Source organism: Passer domesticus, chromosome 1 (genome assembly GCF_036417665.1).
Source record: "Passer domesticus isolate bPasDom1 chromosome 1, bPasDom1.hap1, whole genome shotgun sequence".
In the NCBI taxonomy this organism is placed as follows: domain Eukaryota; kingdom Metazoa; phylum Chordata; class Aves; order Passeriformes; family Passeridae; genus Passer; species Passer domesticus.
Window position 1 is genome coordinate 5,394,249 of NC_087474.1, and position 19,792 is coordinate 5,414,040.

Genomic DNA, 19,792 nt, shown 5'->3' on the forward strand with positions numbered 1-19,792 from the left:
GGTTTGCTCGGCCTTTCATTGGCTGCACCGCCCCTGCAAACAATGACAGATTCAAAGGCTGAGGCTTGAAGCATTGCAATTTTCAAAAGAATTGTAAAACAACAAGAAACTGAAGTCTGTAAGTCTGAATGTAAGAACGATTAATAACTTCTGAAAAAGAGAAATGATTGGATTTTAATTTTTTTAAAGGAGGTATTGGCTAGTAGAAAGTGAACCAGACTTTATAAATTAAAAAAAAGCAGTCTTGTGAGGATGAATCTTCAGCAATCAGGTCAGAATACTCTCAAAAAACAAGAAACTGCTTGACTTAAACAGCACAGAAAAGCTGGGACTGGAATAACCTCCCTTGTATTACCAATCTCCTTAATTAGGAATAAGGGGCCAAGACAAGTCAGGAGGAGAACCACTGAAGGACAAAGTGAAAAAGTTATTGTTGTTACTTTCATAGTTCATGTTTCTCAAAAGAAAGGAAGGAAGTTTGTAGAATCAATGCCTCACCCAGTTACTCTGTTGCCCATCTTTTCATCAGGGCAGTGTTGTCTCATATTTATTATTTGAGTATGGAAAATGTGCATTGCTGCTGTTCTTTGTGGACTCAAATTCATGCTTAGAGATACCACCATAGCCTCCAAAAATGTCTCCTGAAAGCAAAGAAGGTTTAGCTGTGCATTTATCAGTGAAGTTGCATTCATGCACTGGTGAGGTTTTAGCACTGACAAATCCAGAATTTCCAGAGGGGATGGACAAAATGCCGTTTATAATTGAAATGTCACCACTGCAGATTAACAGCTCGAGGCAAAGCACAGATTAATCACTCAAGACACATGGAGCAGAGTAAAGGGAAAAGCAAGTTTATTCCCCTTTTCCTATTAACTAGTTTCTGACCTGATGGAGAAGCAATACTTCCATGCTTTCCTAGGCCCCTGGCTGTTTAGATAAGTTACAACTAGGATGCCAATTAAAGCTATTTTTTCTTACCCCGCTCTCAGTTAACTGCAACTGCACATTTATATCAAAATTCATTGCAAAACACAAATTAACTGTAATCCACATTCCTACATACTGAGATTTTCCACTTTTTATTCTCAATTCCAGTATCAAAACCTGCCTCTGATCTCAGCTGCACCTGATATGAACTTTGATTTAAACACTCTCTTCAGCTTTGCACAGGAGAACTCCTCCAAAAACAGTGATAGCCTAAATTCCAGGCTTCATTATCATCACATCATCTGAGACATGCAAGCTAGAGAGAGCAGATAGACCAGACCTTTGCTCTAAATTAGGGTGACTGTATTGACAGCAGTCCAGCTAACATGATTTATACCAGCTACATAATTTAATGGGATGTGGACGGACTCACACCTCCACAGGAAACCCATGGGCAACTACAAAGCTAACAGTCCTCCTGCTCCCAGAAGTAGATTTTGGGCACCTAACTAGTTATTTTAAGTAGCAGGCAGCCAAGTGTTTCTGAGCCCCAAGCAGATATTCCACATTGCACAGGTGGGCCCAGCAGAAGCAATGGGACAGGTAAGAGTCACTGCAAATAGAGACTTAAGTTACAAACATGCAATAAACCACAGCAGCCCCTGTCAGTACAAGCATTGTTAAGTCTGCAGGCACAATTATCCTTTACCCAATAAGAAATCTTGTGGCTCTTTAATTAGCCTCAGAAACACAAAACATAGTAAGCTGGGTCAGATGCAAGCCAAGAAACCTGAGTCACCTGCGCTGGTGCTAATGAGGTAGGAGATGTTTACAATGTTAAGTTCCAAGTAACACAACACTAACACATTAACACATTGCATTAAAAAAAAAAAATAGTCTCAGCCTGAGCACTGGACCTACCTGCTAGAACAATATCTGAACAATGGCAATGCCCTAGAGGTCATTCCCTTCCTACGCGGCATTGCAAGTACTCTTATCACAAAATCTCCAGCAATGTTTAACCAAGTACTGAAAATATAAAATACCACAGTACCATAAATTAAAAGATGAAGTTTTTGTTCTTTTTATTGAGATGGTATTATAATACCAGAAGTGTTTTTCTTTCCCTAAATATGTGCTTATCTGTTGAAGTTATTTTTGCACGTGATCTTGTGGTAACCATTATGTTTGTCCATTCCTCCAAAAGCAGTGGAAAGTCTTCACTCTGTAAGAATAAGAACTCAATGTTTAAATGGATCAAGGTGGCTGGTTTTTTACTGGCTCTGCCATGAACACGTGAGTGTGAGAAGGAACTCTGCTGCTGTGCTGGCTGCCCAGAGTGGTTGTGGAGTTGTGGAGTCTCCCTCACTGGAGCCATTCCAGGACCATCTGAACACAATTCTATGCAATGTGCCCTAGGACACCCCTTGAGCAGGGATGGTGGCCTGGGTGACCCACTGTGGTCCCTTCCAACCTGACCCACTGTGATTCTACAAAAGCACATACAAAGATCCAGCGAAATCCCTATGAACGAGTTCCACAAGAGGAAGCCCAAAGCACAGTTGTTGCACAGAGATTAAAAATGTAGATTATTTAAGTATAGTAATTACTCCACAAACTTACTGGCTGAGTTAATTTTTTGACACGTGCATATTCAATGTGCCAGGTGTGGTACTGCATTAACCAGCTAAGGCCCTTGACAGAGAACTCACGAGGAATTGGTGCAGGATTCCATAGAAAAGCACACACAAGCAATATATAATGAGTACAGAAAAGAATTTAAATGATGGTTCAATACAAAATCTCTACTATGCCATCAGTTTTGTGGGTATTGGTCAGTTTGCAGTTTTTATTTGATCATGTGCATACAATCCTCCAATTGCACATCTATTGAATTCAGCAGATGTTTTGACTTCAGTGGGTACTGAATGAGGCGCTGTGGAATTGTATCTGGTTTTACATCCTCTAGTTTATATACTCTAGTTTATATACTCTAGTTTTACAGATGTAATTTCCTTGACTCAATTAGGCTACCAGTGATTATGAAGTGCAGTACAAAGTCCTCATGAGATTGCTGCATGGAAGTGAAGCATGCTTCTGAATAACAAATTATTTTTAGGATACTTTCCTTCTCTGCACAGACTTCAAGTCCACGTTCATTCTCACAATAGAAAGAGTAGTCAACCATCCTCTTTGGAGGACTATCCTAACTACAGCCATTTGCAAGGCTTATTAAAGTTAACTTATGCACCCAGCAGAGTTTCTCGAAGATGAATACCAAAGTGGTTTGTGTTCTAGTACTCAAAAGCAAATATCTGAGAAGCAAGATGGTGTCATCCAGATAAAACTTTTCATTAAAAACACATTAACCAGTTCTTTCACGCTGTACTTGATTCTTATCAAACTTCACTTACAGATAAGTACATCTTATTGATTAAAAGCAATCAAAGATAAACTCATTCCTACTCCAACAATGCCTGAATTGGACACCAATAAGGGACAAACCTTGCTCTTTTCAGCACCATACTGGAAGGACCAAAAATCTTGCAATCAAAAACCTGTAGTTTTTAGGTGGAAAAATCAAGGTGGATTTTTAGGTGGAAAAGTTACATATCTTATACAATTTGTTTTAGGCCCTGCTTAAAGTTCCCACAGAATTCCTATATGCCTGTTATGTCCCCTGGGAGGACAAATAACCACAGGCTGTTGTCACCTCCAAGAACTGTAGCTTTCATATTTCCATGGATAGGAAAAAGTCAGAAAAGTATTTGGTATAGAAGAGAAGGAGGCCAGGGGAACTGTGAGGGAAGATGTCAAAAGTTCATTTGTTTAAAATCTCTAACTGGTAGATACGTTCAGTTTCTTCTTAGACTTGCCTCTGCACATTGTCACTTCTAAAAGGGAATTTCAGAAGTTCTTGGTGGGCAAGGATAGCAGAGCTGTAAAATGAGCAATTCCTGACCCTCATTTTTGGAGGCTGGTTGTTTGCCCAGGAGAGATTCCAGTCCTATCAATGAAACAACCAACAGAGGGAGCAGCCATCTAACAAAGCACATTTCAGTATTTTACTTTACTTTTTGTAGCAACTAACACTCCAAAGGAATATGATCTAATCCTCAGCAAGACAGAGGAACAGAGGTTTTCAAATGCTGTTTATGCCAGGTACAAAAAGCACACACAGAACATCTGCTGCATTTAACTCCTTAAAAGCAGCACTGAATTTGGCATGCAGGAACACAGTAACTTCTGTTTGACCACATTTACCATCCACAAAAAGAAAAAAAAAAAAAAAGAAAAAAAAGCCCAAATAATGTGGTTCTGCAAAGGAGACTGGATAATCACAGGATACAAGGTTGGAAGGGACCTCAAGGATCAGCAGGTCCAACCTTTCTTGGTAAAAGCATGTAAAGCACAAGGTATTTGGTTAGAAACCCTCAGTGCTAACTTGGTGTGCTTGATTTAAGCCTTTAGAGACACCCAGGCAGAGTGCAGGATCAGAGATATTTGGTATATGCCTACCTATACACACTACCTAATTATATTTACCTAAAAAACGAGGAATAAAATGGGTATTTAGAATCCTGTCAAGGAAATGTGAAGAGGGACTACCTGCAACCCAAGCTCACCAAAACCCAAATTCACCAAACCTTCAGAGGGACTGAAGGGCAGCTGGGCTTTTCCTTTGACTTGAACCCTTTAGGTCTGAAAGCACAGGAAAGATCAGATCAGAGGAAACATCTCAAGATCATTTTGAAAACTTCCATCATAGGATCCTTCACCCCATTAGCAAGGACACTCAGAGAGCACCAGAAATAATCTTGCCCCATCAGAAAGTCCTGTGCTCTGCTCACAACACACCATAGCTGGGGCATGCTTTAAGGTTGTGCTTTCAAACAATAGAAATGTGCGTGCTCTTATCAAAAATCTCACTAAAAAGTAAACAATTACTATTGATTCTACTAACACTGTAGAATCCAAATAATAGCAGCCACCTTGTTTCTATCTTTCTTTGTGCTATTACATTTTCTAACAATAAAATAGTCACTTTCTTACACTTCAAGACTGCACTTCAACAAGAATTTAAAAAGCACTATACAAAGCTAGAGAAAGGGGATTATCACAGTAACTTTGATTTTCCTTCTCAGTGCCAGTTAAAATCTACAGACATTTGTATTCTGTATTTTTAACCTCCATGAACAGTGCTGAACATGTCTATAATTCAGCACACAAATATCATGAATAATATACCTCTAGTCTCAGGTGTGCAGTAAAACCCAGTGTTACAGGAAGTGCATTCAGTCAGTTAACCATTATGAGCATTTTTAATTATCTTTAAACCAACAATTATTCCTAAAAGGTCCTCCAAACAATTTTTAATAAAAAACTAATTTACTACACACAAATTAATTAGTCTGAGATAAAATTAGTGGCATCTTTTTAAATTAGATTTTGCAACCAAGGTCAAGGGCAGTAAACATCTACTTCAGGTTCTAAAAGACACAGCTTTTGGACAATGAAGTATTCTCAAATTTTGTTTGCCTCAAGGAAATGAAGAATTGGTTCCATTGTGATGGAAGAAAAGACTTAAGGGAAATAGGGCACTTCAGACTTCTGTGGATAATCAAGTGAAAACCACTCAGATGATGTTTTGATCAGGAATTTGTTCAATTAAAAAATAACGAGTTTTGACACAAAACTAATCATGGCAATAAATTTTCAGAACCTGTAGTGCTGTTCAGAGATACATGTGCCAGTGCTTGAAAATGGCTTGGTTGCTTATACTTCTCAGCAACCCAGAGCAACCCAAATGGAGATCTCTAACGTGTCAGTCTCAGGCAAACACAGCCATGCCACTCCAATAGTGCCACCTGCTGCACACTGGGAAAGTGTACAGGGAACTCGATTTAAAGATTGATTGACTGATTTAAAAAGAAATCACATGGTGTGCATGCATGACAATAGGAATTTATTTTTATTTCTTAGTAATACCTAAAAGGAACTTGTTCCACTACACTGTAAGAACAGAACCTGTGGGTAATTTTGTTTTCAAGTTTACCCCAGTGGCATAACAAGGATTAGCTGTATCAGCTCACTACACATCAAAGTCACAATTAACCTCATGTACTTTCTGATGTCATGGTGATTAGAGCTGCAATTCATTTTATTAATCATATCCTGGTGGCAAATTATTCACAAAAACCACATACATATATATATATATATGTGTGTGTGTGTGTGTGTGTATACAGACACAGAGACATGCCTTGATAGCAAAGTGTACCTGCACAAACACACATACACACAAACCCATACACACCTCCAGAGACTGATTCAATCACATCTCAAACCCTGTGAGCAGTTTTGAGCCTGTCACGACAAGAAAGACATTGCTGGAGTGTGTCCAGAGAAGAGCAACTGAGCTGGGAATGGGCCAGAAGCACAAGTCTGATGAGGAGCAGCTGATGGAGCTGTGGGGGCTCAGACTGGAGGAAAAGAGGCTCAGGGGGGACCTTCTCACTCTCTACAGCTCCTGACAGGAGGTCATAGTGACGTGGGGGTCTGTTTCTTCTCCTGGGCAACAAGTGGCAGGATGAGAGGAAATGGCCTCTCGTTGCACCAGGAAAGGTTCAGATTGGATTTTAGGAACATTTTTTCATGGAAAGGATTATAAAGCCCTTGGGAACGGCACCTGAGAACATGGTTTAATGGTGAACATGGTAGTGCTGGTCAGACTTGCTGATCTTAAAAGTTTCTTCCAGCCTTCACAATTCTATGCAGACTCTGCTCACAAGTTTTCCCTGAGAAGCAAACAAACTGCGATGTATATGGGATTGGCTGAGCTAATCCTGTTTGCAGTTCCTCCTCTCTGCTGTAGCACCTGGGCCCATTCCCTTTGTCTCACTGGCCACCTGGCTCCTTCAGCTGCTTTGTGGCTCTGTTGCTTACCTGTGGAACTGTCTGGGAGGGGACTGACTTGTTTAAACCATTCACGTGTCTACGTGTGATGGCTTTTCTGTGATCCTGAGGGAATGGTGCAGCACAAACAATTAATAATCATTTCTGATCAGATACAAACTCATTACATGTTAAATGCTCTTCTAATGAGAAGTGAAGCTCACATCTCAGAAGACAGAGCCTGTGTTTCTGGTTTAAGGATGCTATCCCAGTAATTCCTCCTGCCACACACAGGCAGGCTGCACAAGTCACTTTCACAGGAGGTCAGAGAGTCAAACAGTGTGACTGGAATTTTAAAAAGGTTGGGTAACTTTTATGACCATTAATAATGTTTGTATTGAATGCCAGCTCAAACTGTAATGAGGTTAATTAAATCTCCTGTCCCAATGTATAAGCCAACTGCCTGAAGGTCCAGAGGCAGACTCCATGTGACAACAACTCAGAACACTGGACAAACAAAGCAATTGAGGCACTGCTTGCTGGAGAGAACCAGGTGTTTGTCACTGCTCAAGGCAGAGTATCAAAGTAGATCTAACAAAGCCATCAGAACAATTCTAACATGATATGTGCTTTTTCTGAGATAGAGAGAAGCCAACTTCACGAGTATCCACAGAGTCTGACAGAGTATTGTGTTTACTGTTCTCTCCCTGGCTAAGGCAGGAAAGGACTACAGCTGAAGCAGGTAACCCAGCTGTAAGACACAAGCATGTTGGGAAGGCAGGAGTAATTATTAACAAGTCAGCTACAGCAGACTTACACATGTGAGCCTGCTGAGCCTTCCCAGAACTCTGTGCACTGCATAGCTAGAGACTTGTCACCTGCAGGCACAGCACCTCCAAGGGGATTCCCAAGATCTGCAGGATTTCAGCCTGATTCAGTCAATCATTTATGTGCAACCCACAGAACATGAAGGAGCAAGTGAACTGTCTGAGCTCAGGCAGCTGGGAAGCTCAAGCGTGTTGAACAATCTCAGCAAAGAGAACGGCTGCAACACTTCAAGCTCCTGCCAAAAATCTGAAATCACCTACTGCAGCACTTTGGGCACATCAGCAGATTTCTGCCACAAAATGCATGCCAGCCTGCAACAAACTGAACTTTTACCCTTTCCCAAATAGGAAAGGGCCCAGAATTTCTGAAGCTGCAAGGAGGTTTGGGTTATCTGTCTTATGATATTCAGTAATACCTAAAACTTGGTCAAAAACTTGACTAAAACTTTAATGGGTGAACCTGCTGAGGGTTTGTTACTCTTACTAGCTACAGAAGATTGTGACTACATAATCTTTAATATTTTTATTACTTTTTAAATCAATTAATATATCCTTTGATCCTTTCTATTGTTGTTTAATGGGTCTTAGTAAACGGCATCTCTGTATTATATATAAATTTTATAATAACATATTGTTGCTTCCCAACCAGCCCCAGTATTTTGTTAGGAAACAAAACTTGGAATTTGTTACTCAGTTCCCTGATACCATGTAACAACACACCTTCCTTACCAGAGTGTAACACATCTTCCTGCTCTTACCACCCGTGCACAAAGGGAATGTAACCATTTCAACTACGCAGATGTAACTGTTGTAGCACTACTGGTTTTTATAGCGAGGATTTAACATCCTGCCTGGTGAAGAGAAGGTTGTGTGGAGACCTCATGTCAACCTTCCAGTATCTGAAGGGAGCCTACAGGGAAGCTGGAGAGGGACCCTTCATCAGGATTTGCAGTGACAGGACAAGGAGTAATGGGTACAGATTGATAGAGGGGAAGTTTAGACTGCATATTAGGAAGAAATTCTTTACTGAGAGGGTGGTGAGAGATTGGAACAGGTTGCCCAGGGAGGTTGTGGATTCCCCAAACCTGACAGTGCTAAATGCCAGGTTGGACAAGTCCTTAAGCAACCTGATCTAGTGGGAAGTGTCCCAGCCCATGGCAGGGGGAGCTGGGACAAGATGGTCCTTAAGGTCCCTTTCAATCCTTAACATTCCATGATTCTATGAAATTCTTTTGTGCCACAATAACACCACAAACCTGTGCAAGTTTTCATAAGTGAGTGGTTATTACCAGTCTAACAGCTGTGGTTTATGTCCTTCTAGACACAAACTCTTCTCAGCCAGAAAAATAAAACATCCCCTGACAAGGTATCTTGAAAAGAGACCAATGGATAAATAAAAGCCTGTTGTCAAAGCGACAGGAGTGTTATCCATTCCTAAGAGAAATTACCACACTCAAGGCAACTTCAAACCAATAATCTTCCCTACAATTCCATTGACTTGAACTCAGTGGGTTAGAGCATGGTGCTGATAACACCAAGGTTGTGGGTTTGATCCATGGAGTTATGGACCATTTACTTCAGACTTGATGATCCCTGTGGGTCTCTCAGAACTCAGGATACTCTGTGATTCTGTGACTTCTGTTGTGCTTTATTGTACTCAGGGCAACCCCAACGTCTGGGAATGATTGGCATCTGACTCCATTGATTCAGAAGGCTGAACAATTGCTTTATTAAAACTATACTATATTACATTAATACTATATCATTACTATACTAAAGAGATATTATATTAAAGAGATACTAAAGAATACTAAAAATATACTAAAAAACCTGTGACCATCTCCAGACAGCCAGGACACAGCTTGGACCTAACAGGCCAATTAATATAAACAACCATCACCAGAACCCAACTGAGAACACGCTCTCAGTAAAGAATCGCCATAACACATTCCACATGTGCAAAAACAACAGGAGCAGAGAATAGAGGTAAGAATTGTTTTCTCTTCTTCTCTCTGTGCTTCCCCAGGAAAAATCCTGGGAGAGAGAATTATGTCTCTCTCTGTTCAGAGAATGTGAATGCCACAGTGCTTGATGGAGGGTACCACATCTGGAGATGTTGCACAGACCCACCTGAGCCGGCACTTCCAGCACAGGAGATTCACAGTTCTAAGTGTATCGCAGGACTTGAAGCCCACAAAACTGGAAAAACCCACCGTGGAACCCACTGCTGTTTTCTCTGGCCATACTTCACACTGTCCATTGTGACAAGTGTCCCCAGGGCCCGGGTTCCATGGGTACCTGCTGCTGCTGTGCCCGCAGCCCCGCTCCGGGCCCTTCACCTCAAGGCCAGCAGCTTCACCTTGCTCCTGGGAAGGAGCAGCCAGCTGGGTCCCCCAGCACCCCCCGGAGGCTGTGCCGATCCCGTGGGGTGCAGGTGGGTACCGGGGCTGCTGCAGGGTGATCCCGGCCCAGGGGGATGCACAGGATGCTGCTCTGGTGCCTCCACTCCCCTGGCCATGAGGGATGTGTCAGAGCCGTGCCCAGTGCCTTTCCTCCGTGTCTCTATTATCAGCCTGCATTTCTTAGCCAACCATTCTGACAATTCTCTGCCCCTTCCATCAATAGTCTGGCTTTCAAGCCTTATTTCTCTACTTGGTTTATGCTACACAAAAGGTAAATTGTCTGTAGAGAATGACATTTGAGTTACAAAACTTCAGCCTTACATTCAAAGCAGCTCTTAGGAAATACCCGACTGTTTACTCAAATTAGCTTTGAGACAGTCCTTTTAAACTCTTACCAAAAATGTGTCACTGCATGAGAATGAGCAGATGCACAATTGTATTAAAGCTACAGTTTAACTGCATAATTTTTTCACATACTACTGTCTTGGGCCCTTGATGGACCTATTTCAGGAACAAAACTTGCAGTACACAGCCCAGGCAAAGAATTACACTTTACCTGATATGATCAAAAGCCACATATTTTTCAAATTTTTGCCTCATTGTGAGATAATAATGTTAACATTAAGTTTTAAAATTTAGCTTACCATGCATTTTAAAAGTTTGCTCAGCTCTCGTTAACAAAATTATTATTTCTGTAGTTTATTTCATTTTCAAGAACAGCAGAAGTTCTGAATGAGTCAGAATAAAGTGTTCCCATCTCCAGCCTCCCAATTCCAAGTGTTGCTGGTTCATATTTTTCTGACTCTGCACCCAGGCCTGAATACTTTCAACATATTATTTGAAAGGCAACAATAAACACAAAAGTATGAAAGCTTGATAAATCCTCCCCTCTCACCCCACTGCCCTAAGAAGCATCAGCAAGAATGTAACTGAAAGTTAAGGAAGGGAGAGTCAGGGGGAAAGACACAAAATACACAGGAAAAAAGAAAATTATTTCCCAGGTGGAACTCCTGGCCTGGGGATGCCTCCACAACAGCATGCATTTAAGAATTAGCATTGCTACATAAACCAGTATTACCCAGCCTTTTCTGTGTTTGGCTGAGTTCAACGAGGGTTTGTACTTCACTGTTTTTTTTGGCAAAGGTTCATATGCTCACAACCTTAAGTAAACATTGAATCCAGCTATGCAGTCCTGATCCTGAACTCTTGTATGCAGGAGCTCGGGGCACTCGGCATGAAAAGAACCTGAGTGACATCCACAGCTCCAGTGCAGACCGGGCAGCTCCTGACACAAGGCACCGTGCTTGGAAGAAAGTCACTCCTTCATTTAGGAAGATTTCAGATGCTTCACGCTTGATTTGCTTTTTTTTTTTAGCCAGCACAATGAAGGAAATGTCCTGCTTCTGCTTGGCTTTTTCTTCCTTGTTGGAACAGATGGTGAAGGCTTACAAATACGTGACTGGTATTTTTTCAGTGACTCATAGCTCAGAGCCACAGGTTTCAGAAGGTGATAAGAAGCTCACCAGGATGGATGTAAGCATACTTGAGGAGCAGTATGACCATATAAAGCAGAAGCAAAAACTGCAACCACATATTATTGTATATAAAACAGGTACGCTTCTATTTGTAGGAAAAAAAATGCATAGGTAATGTAAAGATTATTTCTTTAAATCTTTAATAACACCTAGTTTGTTCTTTTTGTGTTCAGCTTCAAGAGATGTAGAAGTAAATATTTTTTCTGTCATTTTGGGGTTTTATTCCTTTTGCTGAAAGGTGGTTTTATGTTTATATCCATAAGCTTCATGTCAGTGAAATATTATTATGTATTTGAAAGAGATGAACACATTTGAGGTAAGATTTTACAGGTTTTATATCAGTAAAATAAAGTTCTAAACATAAATAGTAACCCTTACAGTAACCATGTTCTTCATGTCTATGATAAGTGTATTTGTGCAATGTATTCTGTAATATTTCTGCTCTCTTGAATGCTTCCATCAGAACCAGCAGCTCTGGGTCATCTTTCTCTTTTTCCCTTCTCTGTCTGTGAAAAGAAAGACTGCAGGAAGCAATGACAAATATCAAGTAACATGCACAAATTGGGGTTTTGTTAAAATATAACTTTAATTAAAAGTCAGAGTGGGTAACTAAGATTCAGCTTTGAACAAAAGATCCTGTTTTGAAAGTATTTTCAGAGCATATTGCCTGGAAAGTGCATAAATAGAAAAACAAGTAAGAATATGTATCACTCATCTACCTGCCATGTCAAGCAGATTTTATATAAGAAACTTGCAAATATTTTAAAGTTTTTAGTTGAATTACTGCTAACAATACTACACTGATATATCAGCTTTCCAAGATAAAGTGATATTGAGAATACCAAGACAACAAATGAAGTTGTCTTCTGAATTTAGTTTTAATATAAATCCCACACTTCACTGACCTCTCATATAAGTATTTAGTTCAACAAGGGTAGAACTTGTTATTTCATTTCTTTACATTTTCCTCTATGTCCTTCAGCAGTTCTAGCATTCGGCTGTGTCAAAATTCATGATCAAAACAATCAGAAAAAAAACTTGTAATTATGAACTATACAACAGATTTGCTTCTTCAATATTCTTTCATCCAAATGTTTTTAAATGCTCATGTCAAAAGAATGAAAATCTCTGTGAGGAACAAAAAATATATATATACAAGCTTATTTTATCAGGTATCAAAAAGCAGCTAATTTGAAGACAAAACAGCCCATCTAATCAGTTACAGCAAAAATATGTTAGTTAAAGAAAGGGAGAAAAAGCCTTTATTCAGATTAATTCAAATGAAGTTTCAGATATAATGAATGTAATTAGAGCAGATTTTTTGCAAGGCCATTTTTAGATGAAGATTAAAATATGTAAGAAAGTAGAACTGCACAGTTTCTGGGGAATTTAAAATGCAGTAGGGCTAAAAATCCACATACAAATATTTTTATACACATGCACATTCCCCAAAACATTCACAAAACCACATAACCTGCTGCAGTTAACTTCTATCTTCAAACAACCTGTGCGGAAAGAATTCATGTCACTGTTACAGGCAGTCAGACCTTGGGCATTTTTTGTTATTCTGAGTTCTCAAGGTCCTAAAAGTTTATCTTAACACAGTCCTGTGGAAGCTGGGAAAACCTATTACCTGGCTCAGCACTGTGCACCTGTTACATGCATCAGTTTTCAGGAAAATGTGGAGCAGAAATGAACATTGCTGTATCGGGACTGTGAAATTCCAGGCAGTTCCAAAAGGCAGTCCATGCATGTATCACTCATTTGTACTGGCAGGAAATTGTTTCCCCACCTAGAGGGTAAAATTATGGCTGGGCTGGGAAAGGGGTGGCAACAACAGCACCACCACAAACCCCACACATACACACAAACCTCAAAGGCCAGACACACAAACCCTCATGGAAGGAAAGCACCTTCAGTCCCTCGTGGTCTTAAAAGTCCCTGCCAAAGGTCTTTGTTCTTACCAGGAAAACCCTGCTTTGCTGCTGTCCTTCCATGGAACCACAGGGATTTTGAGCGCTGGAGGATTGTTGCACCACAGTTGGAATGATAATTCCAAGTTTTCTGGAGGACTTTTTAGCTTTGTATGTCACTTCCAGTCTGAAGGAGTCATGAAATTGTGGACCTTTAAACAGAACTTAAGACACTCTAACTTCTCTATATTTTTGTCAGAGGGCTTAGTAACCAAGAAGTCACCTGAAAACAACTCTGTTCTGTTTCTTCCCCAATACACAGAGCCACATTCATGTTTCTGCCCACTTCTGATTATTTGAGAACAAAGACCATAAGAAGATTTGAAAGGCACCAGTTAGGGGATAATACAGCAGTGCATTCATTATTTATTGCCTAAGAAGCTGAAAAACAGTATTTACTTTAGGAATTAAGTGGGAGTATTCAGCACATGCAGTCACAACAGAATAAATACTGGAGCTCTGACTGCAGAAATCTCTTCCAAGTATTTCCCAAGCCAACTTGAGATAAGATTAACTTTTGCCACTCCGGAACCTTAAAAGTATCTATTAATGGTGACAGCATATGGCCAGATGGTAAACAACTGTGCAACAAGGCTACAATACACAATTTGCATGGAGGAACAAAATACAGAAAAACAGAAAGAAAGAGCTGTATAATTGCAGCTTTCTTGAGAGGTTTGGACAGTGCTGGAGGTGTGTTAATTCAACACCAAGTGGTTCAGGACTATCGCATTTCTGTCCAAGGTCATTGCTCAATTTTGTGTGCTGCACCTGTAGCCAAGCAAGGAATCAAATCAACCTTGAACTCAAAATGTGCACACTATTAAAGCTGAACTAGATTTGTGACTCTGAACTTTTTGATCAACTCAAGACAGATCATAATTATTCTGATGACCAGCTCATAAGGTTCTAGATGTTCTGATGTTTCCTATCAAGGTCAGTCCAGCCAAGAGCACAGTTAATAATACAAAAATATGCAAAGGTGCTTCACCTCAGCCTCTCAGTTCCATTCTCTCTTGGCTTTTCTCTCACATACAGAGAACAAGCCTTGGTTTTCACAGCTTGGTGCTACACTGTGCTGTTCTGCAGAACACACAGGACTCTGATTTGCACGTGGACCTTTTTGTAGCCAGCCAAGCTCAGCTTCATTTCTTGGATGAGGTCCAGTCATAACTTTGATTCTCACTGTTGCATGGTACAGAACTGTGTATTCTTATGTCTCTGAGAGGTGTCACCCTAAGAAATTCTGTCAACACACCTCACTGTACAGAGGGATGCACAAACACACCTGTATCTCAAAGCTCTACACGTGCCTCAGTCTCCTTTCTCCCAGTAACGTGGCATGAGAGCCAATGTGGTCTGACACGGCTCTCCCTCCCAGCCACGCTGCAAAACAGCTCTTATCAGATCAACCCTTCATGGCCAAGGAGCAGAAAAAGCTCTGTGTTATTATGCTGGGGTTGTTGTTTTGGCAGTGGGAGAGCAGCAGTGAAAGCCCTTGCTTAGCAAAATCCCTGCTGTACAGGTTCATTTACTGCCAGTAAATCAGATGGGTCTGACATCTCCTAATACTTATTCGTAAAGATGACACAAAAGGCAGCTATAAAGCAGAGGCTGGGCTGTTGGGTTTTGGTGGAGGCAAAACGCTGCCTACTCCTACTCACTCAAGCTTCATTTCAAATTTAGGATTGCAATAATTTTAAAACAGTTGTTCAGAGACACTCAAAATGTAATCAGCACTCTCCTATGTCAACTTTTCTCCCTTTAATGTGTTTCAGAATTTATACTGCAACAGACACAGTCACTATAAGTCAATCCTGTAAATAAGGCAAGCACTCTGTACAACCCCTAATTTAAACTATATTTATACCAATGGAAGTATATTGAAGTAGTGTCAACGAATTATCTTTAGTGTAATGGATCAGTTTCTGTTCATTTTCAAGACACAGAAAACCAGTCATGTCCAGCAATTTGCTCACTGCTACATGTAATTAAAGTAGCATTAGCATTTCTGTCCCTAATATTTTAAACATTTTTAACAATAACTTTCATAGTGCTTTAGAAATTAAGCTATAGGGGTAGAAGAATAAAAAAAAAGGAGACCAGAATCTTTCCAACTGTTACAGCTACTCTATACTATCCACAGAGGAAGCAGATTCCTCTAAGTTATCATTCAGGCAACACGAGTATGGTAAGCTATTTACACAATTTATACCAACTGGAATAGTAAAATTGCAGTAAAATATTAAAGGACAAGTCTATAATGTTAATGATCCCTCATTAAGATAAAGAAGGCATACACAACTTTTTTCATCTGGAAATAGTCACAATATTATTAAATTGTGAATACAAACTTCAAACAGTACCAAACAGAACATTTTAGTTTTTCAAATTATAGCACTTGCCAACACACTGAGCAAGTCCCTACTCACCTTAAGAAGTTTTGTTTACAAGCAATTAATTACTGAAAGTCGATTCTCAATCTGTGCCGTTAATGAGTCTTGGAGTACCAGTTAGATCAATATTGTCTTGATAAATTTCCATTTTCATTTGACTAAAACTAGGATACTATTTACGCCCTCAGAACTGCAAAAGCAAGCATGAAGTAGTTCTACTCCTTAACCTGGCATCAAAAGAACTACTCTCAGCCACTGAAAGAAAGAGCACAGCTAAAACTCATGTTAAAGCTTTTCAGATGAGTTAATGCTGCAGAAATCATACCCTTGATTTTTGCCACCATACTAATGTGCACAAATGAACTTCTCCTGCAGGTGGACATGAATCTGTTCTGCCAGAATCAATGATCAACCCTGTTCTAATTAATAAGAAAGTTAAAAGGTCGAAGTCATGTAGAGGAGACGTCCCAGCCAGAAAGGTCACACTGGAGACAACCAACGGTGGCGACTCAGAAGAGGATTTGCTGTGGCGCGTCCACCTGGGAAGGCACCGCCTGGGGCAGGCCCTGGGACAAGGAGATTCCTGGGATCATTCCCACTGCAACAGCACACCGTGGGGTTTTGACAACCAGAGACTGATTTCAAAGGGAAATGGCACACCGCAGACCAAGGAACATGAAGGAGCAAGTGAACTGTCTGAGCTCAGGCAGCTGGGAAGCTCAAGCGTGTTGAACAGTCTCAGCAAAGAGAATGGTTCCAACATTTCCAGCTCCTGCCAAAAATCACCACTGAAATCACCCACTGCAGCACTTTGGGCACACCAGCAGATTTCTGCTACAAAATGCATGCCAGCCTGCAACAAACTGAACTTTTACCCTTTCCCAAATAGGAAAGGGCCCAGAATTTCTGAAGCTGCAAGGAGGCTTGGGTTGTATGTCTCACAATGAGGACATTCAGCAATACCTAAAACTTAGTCAACAACTTGACTAAAACTTAAAATAGTAAAGTAGTCCTTCTAGTTACACAGATCAAACTGAGAGTTTAATACTATCATTAGCCACAGAAGATTTTGACTATATAATCTTTAATATCTTTATAATTTGTAACATATGATTTCATCATTCACTTTCAAGATATTCATTATAATTTCTGATGTATTTTTTAAATCAGTTAATAAAACCTCTGCTCATTTCTATTGTTGTAACAACACTTAGTAAATATAATTCCTTTCTGATACATAAATTGTATCCTAATATATTTTTAATTCCTATCTGTCCCCAGTGTTTCATTAGAAAACTAATGAGGTCTCCCCTTCTGCAAGATCTTTAGAGGGAGGAGATCCTCTTTTGCAGGTGCTTTTCAATGAATCTTTGTATCACCCACTTCTGGCTGCAGGTCCCTTTTTCAAATGTAGTCTTCACAAAAATTGGAGATGGGAAATGTCTCCCTACTTCATAATGGGTAGCCACGGGACATCACAGTAACTGGGTTTTTTTCTTCACAGTAGTTAAAGTATTTAAAGAAGGATTAGGAAGGGGGAAAAGTAAGATAAAGCATAGATATACCTAATAGATATAATGGGGAAAACACTAGATAACAATTAGTCCACATGAAACAAGAAATTACTTGGAAGGAAATACTTCAAAAACTTTATTGTCTTTTGATTGATTTAGTTATCTTAATTAAACATGGACCTTGAAAACCTTGGTTTTAAAGTCAGTGCAGGTTTATGCATGGACTAAGTAACCAACTCCTTTGTAAACTCTTTCATACAAACACTTTGTGCTTTCCTCAGGCTTCTCTAGGATATTACCGTGCTTTGTACTGACTGGAACTAATTTAGAAAAGGCATTTTGCCTTTGGAGAATCTTTCAATTTAATTTCCAAGGACATTATGAAAGAGCACTTTGAGTAAGTTTTCACTTGTTAGTGGGGTAGTTTCAGTTATGAGAAAAGTTGCAATACTAACATTTCAAGAGACTGGAATATTACACACACACAATTGTCTAATGAGAAAATTACTTTTTTTTTTCCTAAAGCAGCTGTAGTGAAAATGAAACAAAACAAAACAAAACAAAACAAAAAAAAAAAAAAAAAAAAAAGAGCCTAAAACTTCAAATAGCAGAAAGTCCCACTTCTGAAGGGTACTTGATCTGCAAATCCTTTCCTGTTAACTTCTTCATGTTTGGCCATCGTGGCCAGGAGCTTCCATCACTGTCACCACAGATGTAGGCAAGTTTCAAGCACTGAACTCAAGACTACCATAAAGCAAATTTTCTCAGAGTTTATCAGTAGGCAAGCCTGACTGATTTATGCTCATGGGGGAACATGGAATCCTGAAATTCTAGTTCAGTGTCTTGTTCACAAGCCCATAAGGTTCTAAAGCTAGAAACAGGACTCTCAGGGTAGTTTGCCTGACTTCCTAAGAAAAATATTAGGACAGTCCTGCAGGTCCATCCATTCTAGAATAAATCACACTGCTGAGCAATTATTTCAGCCACACATCAATAAAATAGAGTAAAATAAAATTAAATCACTTTGCTGCTGGGACAATATGCTGCTGGTCACGTGAAAGAATTAGCCCATGTGAGTTACTTGTAACTCGTGTTACCCATTAGAAGAAAAGTTTGTCTTTTACAGGCACCAAAAACATTCCAGGAACAAGTCTCAACCCCCTGAGGACCTCAAATACAAAACACAATATTGAGCAGCCATGTTGTACAGCTAAATCCCTGAAGATTTGCTCCCCGTTCCCATTTTCTGACGTTTTGGGGACTAAAAGTGACGCTGGAGCACTGCCTCAGCCTGAGGTGGTGTTTAGCACCAGGTTTTCCACATCCCTCATGGGTTCTTCCAGACCAGTGTCTGAACCCAGGTTAACTTCTGACAGACCCACAACCAGGCAAGACCCTGCCCACCCCCACTGATGGGGAAATACAAACTCCCAGGCTAAATCTCACCTGCTGCCTTCAAAAAATACAGCAAAAACCCCAACCTGCACATCTCTGCCTCACACACAGAGGGGCAGATGAGGGGTGGCTGAGAACACTCACCAGCCCAGACCCAACCTTTCCTGGAGGGACAGTCCCTCGGGCAGCCTCGGGGACCCCCATCACATCCCAGGGATGAGCCACCAGATACTCTGGAGCCAGCAGGTCCTGCTGTTGTCACATTAACCAGTGTGCAACAAGCCAATAATTACACACTTGAGAGAAACATTATTTATTTCAAGCCTGGGTGCTGGTGGTCTTTCACCAATCAAGCACACCCACCACCAAAACTTCTTACTATTGATACATTTTAGCAAACAAAGCCATTATTGTTGATCTGCTACAAGTTGGAGAGTTCTTAATTAGTATTCTATCTTCTACTGGTTAATGATTCTCTCACTTCTTATGCTAATAAGCACTTTCTCACGTTTTGAGTCTGTGGGTTTCTTGGGTCAGTTGTTGTGATGTTTCCCTGCCAGAATTACTTTTTACCCAGTTGGAGCTGATTTCAGCACAGCTACTGAGTTGGTTTTATTTGTTTCTTCCTTATCTTGGGAGTTCTGCCAAATGTCCTTGTGGCCTGTAAATTCTGCATTCTTTGTGTCCACTATCAGTAGTAGATCCTTCTTCCCAAGCTCTGTTAACCTTCCCCAAGGTCTGAGATCGTTGAAACATGTCGAGCCCTAAACCTTAACATGGCAATTCCACCAACAATTAATTTATTTTTCTAACATCTGGATGTCACTTAGAACTTGAAATATCACTTAGAACTCGTAAGTTGCTGTTTCAGGGGTTATGTCTCACAGAACCACAGAATGGGTCAGGTTGGAAGGGGCCACGGGGATCA

The 19,792-nt window shown here is 40.3% G+C and overlaps 2 protein-coding genes and 1 long non-coding RNA gene across 17 annotated transcripts in view; 2 read left to right on the plus strand and 1 right to left on the minus strand.

Moving 5' to 3' along the window:
- The window catches only part of XYLB (xylulokinase), a 97,978-nt gene extending 83,782 nt beyond the window's left edge, over window positions 1-14,196 (minus strand). The window contains exons 1-3 of one of the 7 annotated variants that reach the window (XM_064428251.1): window positions 9,780-9,884; window positions 6,874-6,948; window positions 1,849-2,152 (exon numbers count right to left, since the gene is read on the minus strand). Coding sequence is in view for 1 of the 7 variants with exons in the window: in XM_064427893.1 (XP_064283963.1) it covers window positions 13,551-13,583 (33 nt within the window). In the remaining 6 variants the exon portion in view is untranslated. Of the gene's footprint in view, window positions 1-1,848; window positions 2,153-4,536; window positions 4,559-6,244; window positions 6,533-6,873; window positions 6,949-9,779; window positions 9,937-13,550 lie in introns of those variants that run through there. The other 6 variants (XM_064428094.1, XM_064428172.1, XM_064428331.1 and 3 more) reach the window with 6 other exon arrangements.
- LOC135305788 (uncharacterized) lies at window positions 6,425-7,565 on the plus strand. Its single transcript, XR_010366810.1, has 3 exons — window positions 6,425-7,183; window positions 7,278-7,375; window positions 7,467-7,565. It is a non-coding gene; the product is annotated as an uncharacterized LOC135305788 (long non-coding RNA).
- On the plus strand, window positions 8,411-17,020 carry C1H9orf152 (chromosome 1 C9orf152 homolog). 9 transcript variants are annotated; one of them, XM_064429178.1, is made up of 4 exons: window positions 8,411-8,622; window positions 9,496-9,635; window positions 11,268-11,663; window positions 16,331-17,020. In XM_064429178.1, the coding sequence occupies exons 3-4, from the start codon at window positions 11,435-11,437 to the stop codon at window positions 16,900-16,902; spliced, it is 801 nt and encodes a 266-aa protein (XP_064285248.1). In that variant the 5' UTR covers window positions 8,411-8,622; window positions 9,496-9,635; window positions 11,268-11,434; the 3' UTR covers window positions 16,903-17,020. The 9 variants fall into 9 exon arrangements, with proteins under 9 accessions (XP_064285248.1, XP_064285339.1, XP_064285160.1 ...); XM_064429269.1 differs by lacking the exon at window positions 8,411-8,622 and having other exon boundaries at window positions 9,312-9,635; XM_064429090.1 differs by lacking the exons at window positions 8,411-8,622; window positions 9,496-9,635 and adding an exon at window positions 9,969-10,083.
- Window positions 17,021-19,792: the final 2,772 nt, after the last annotated feature.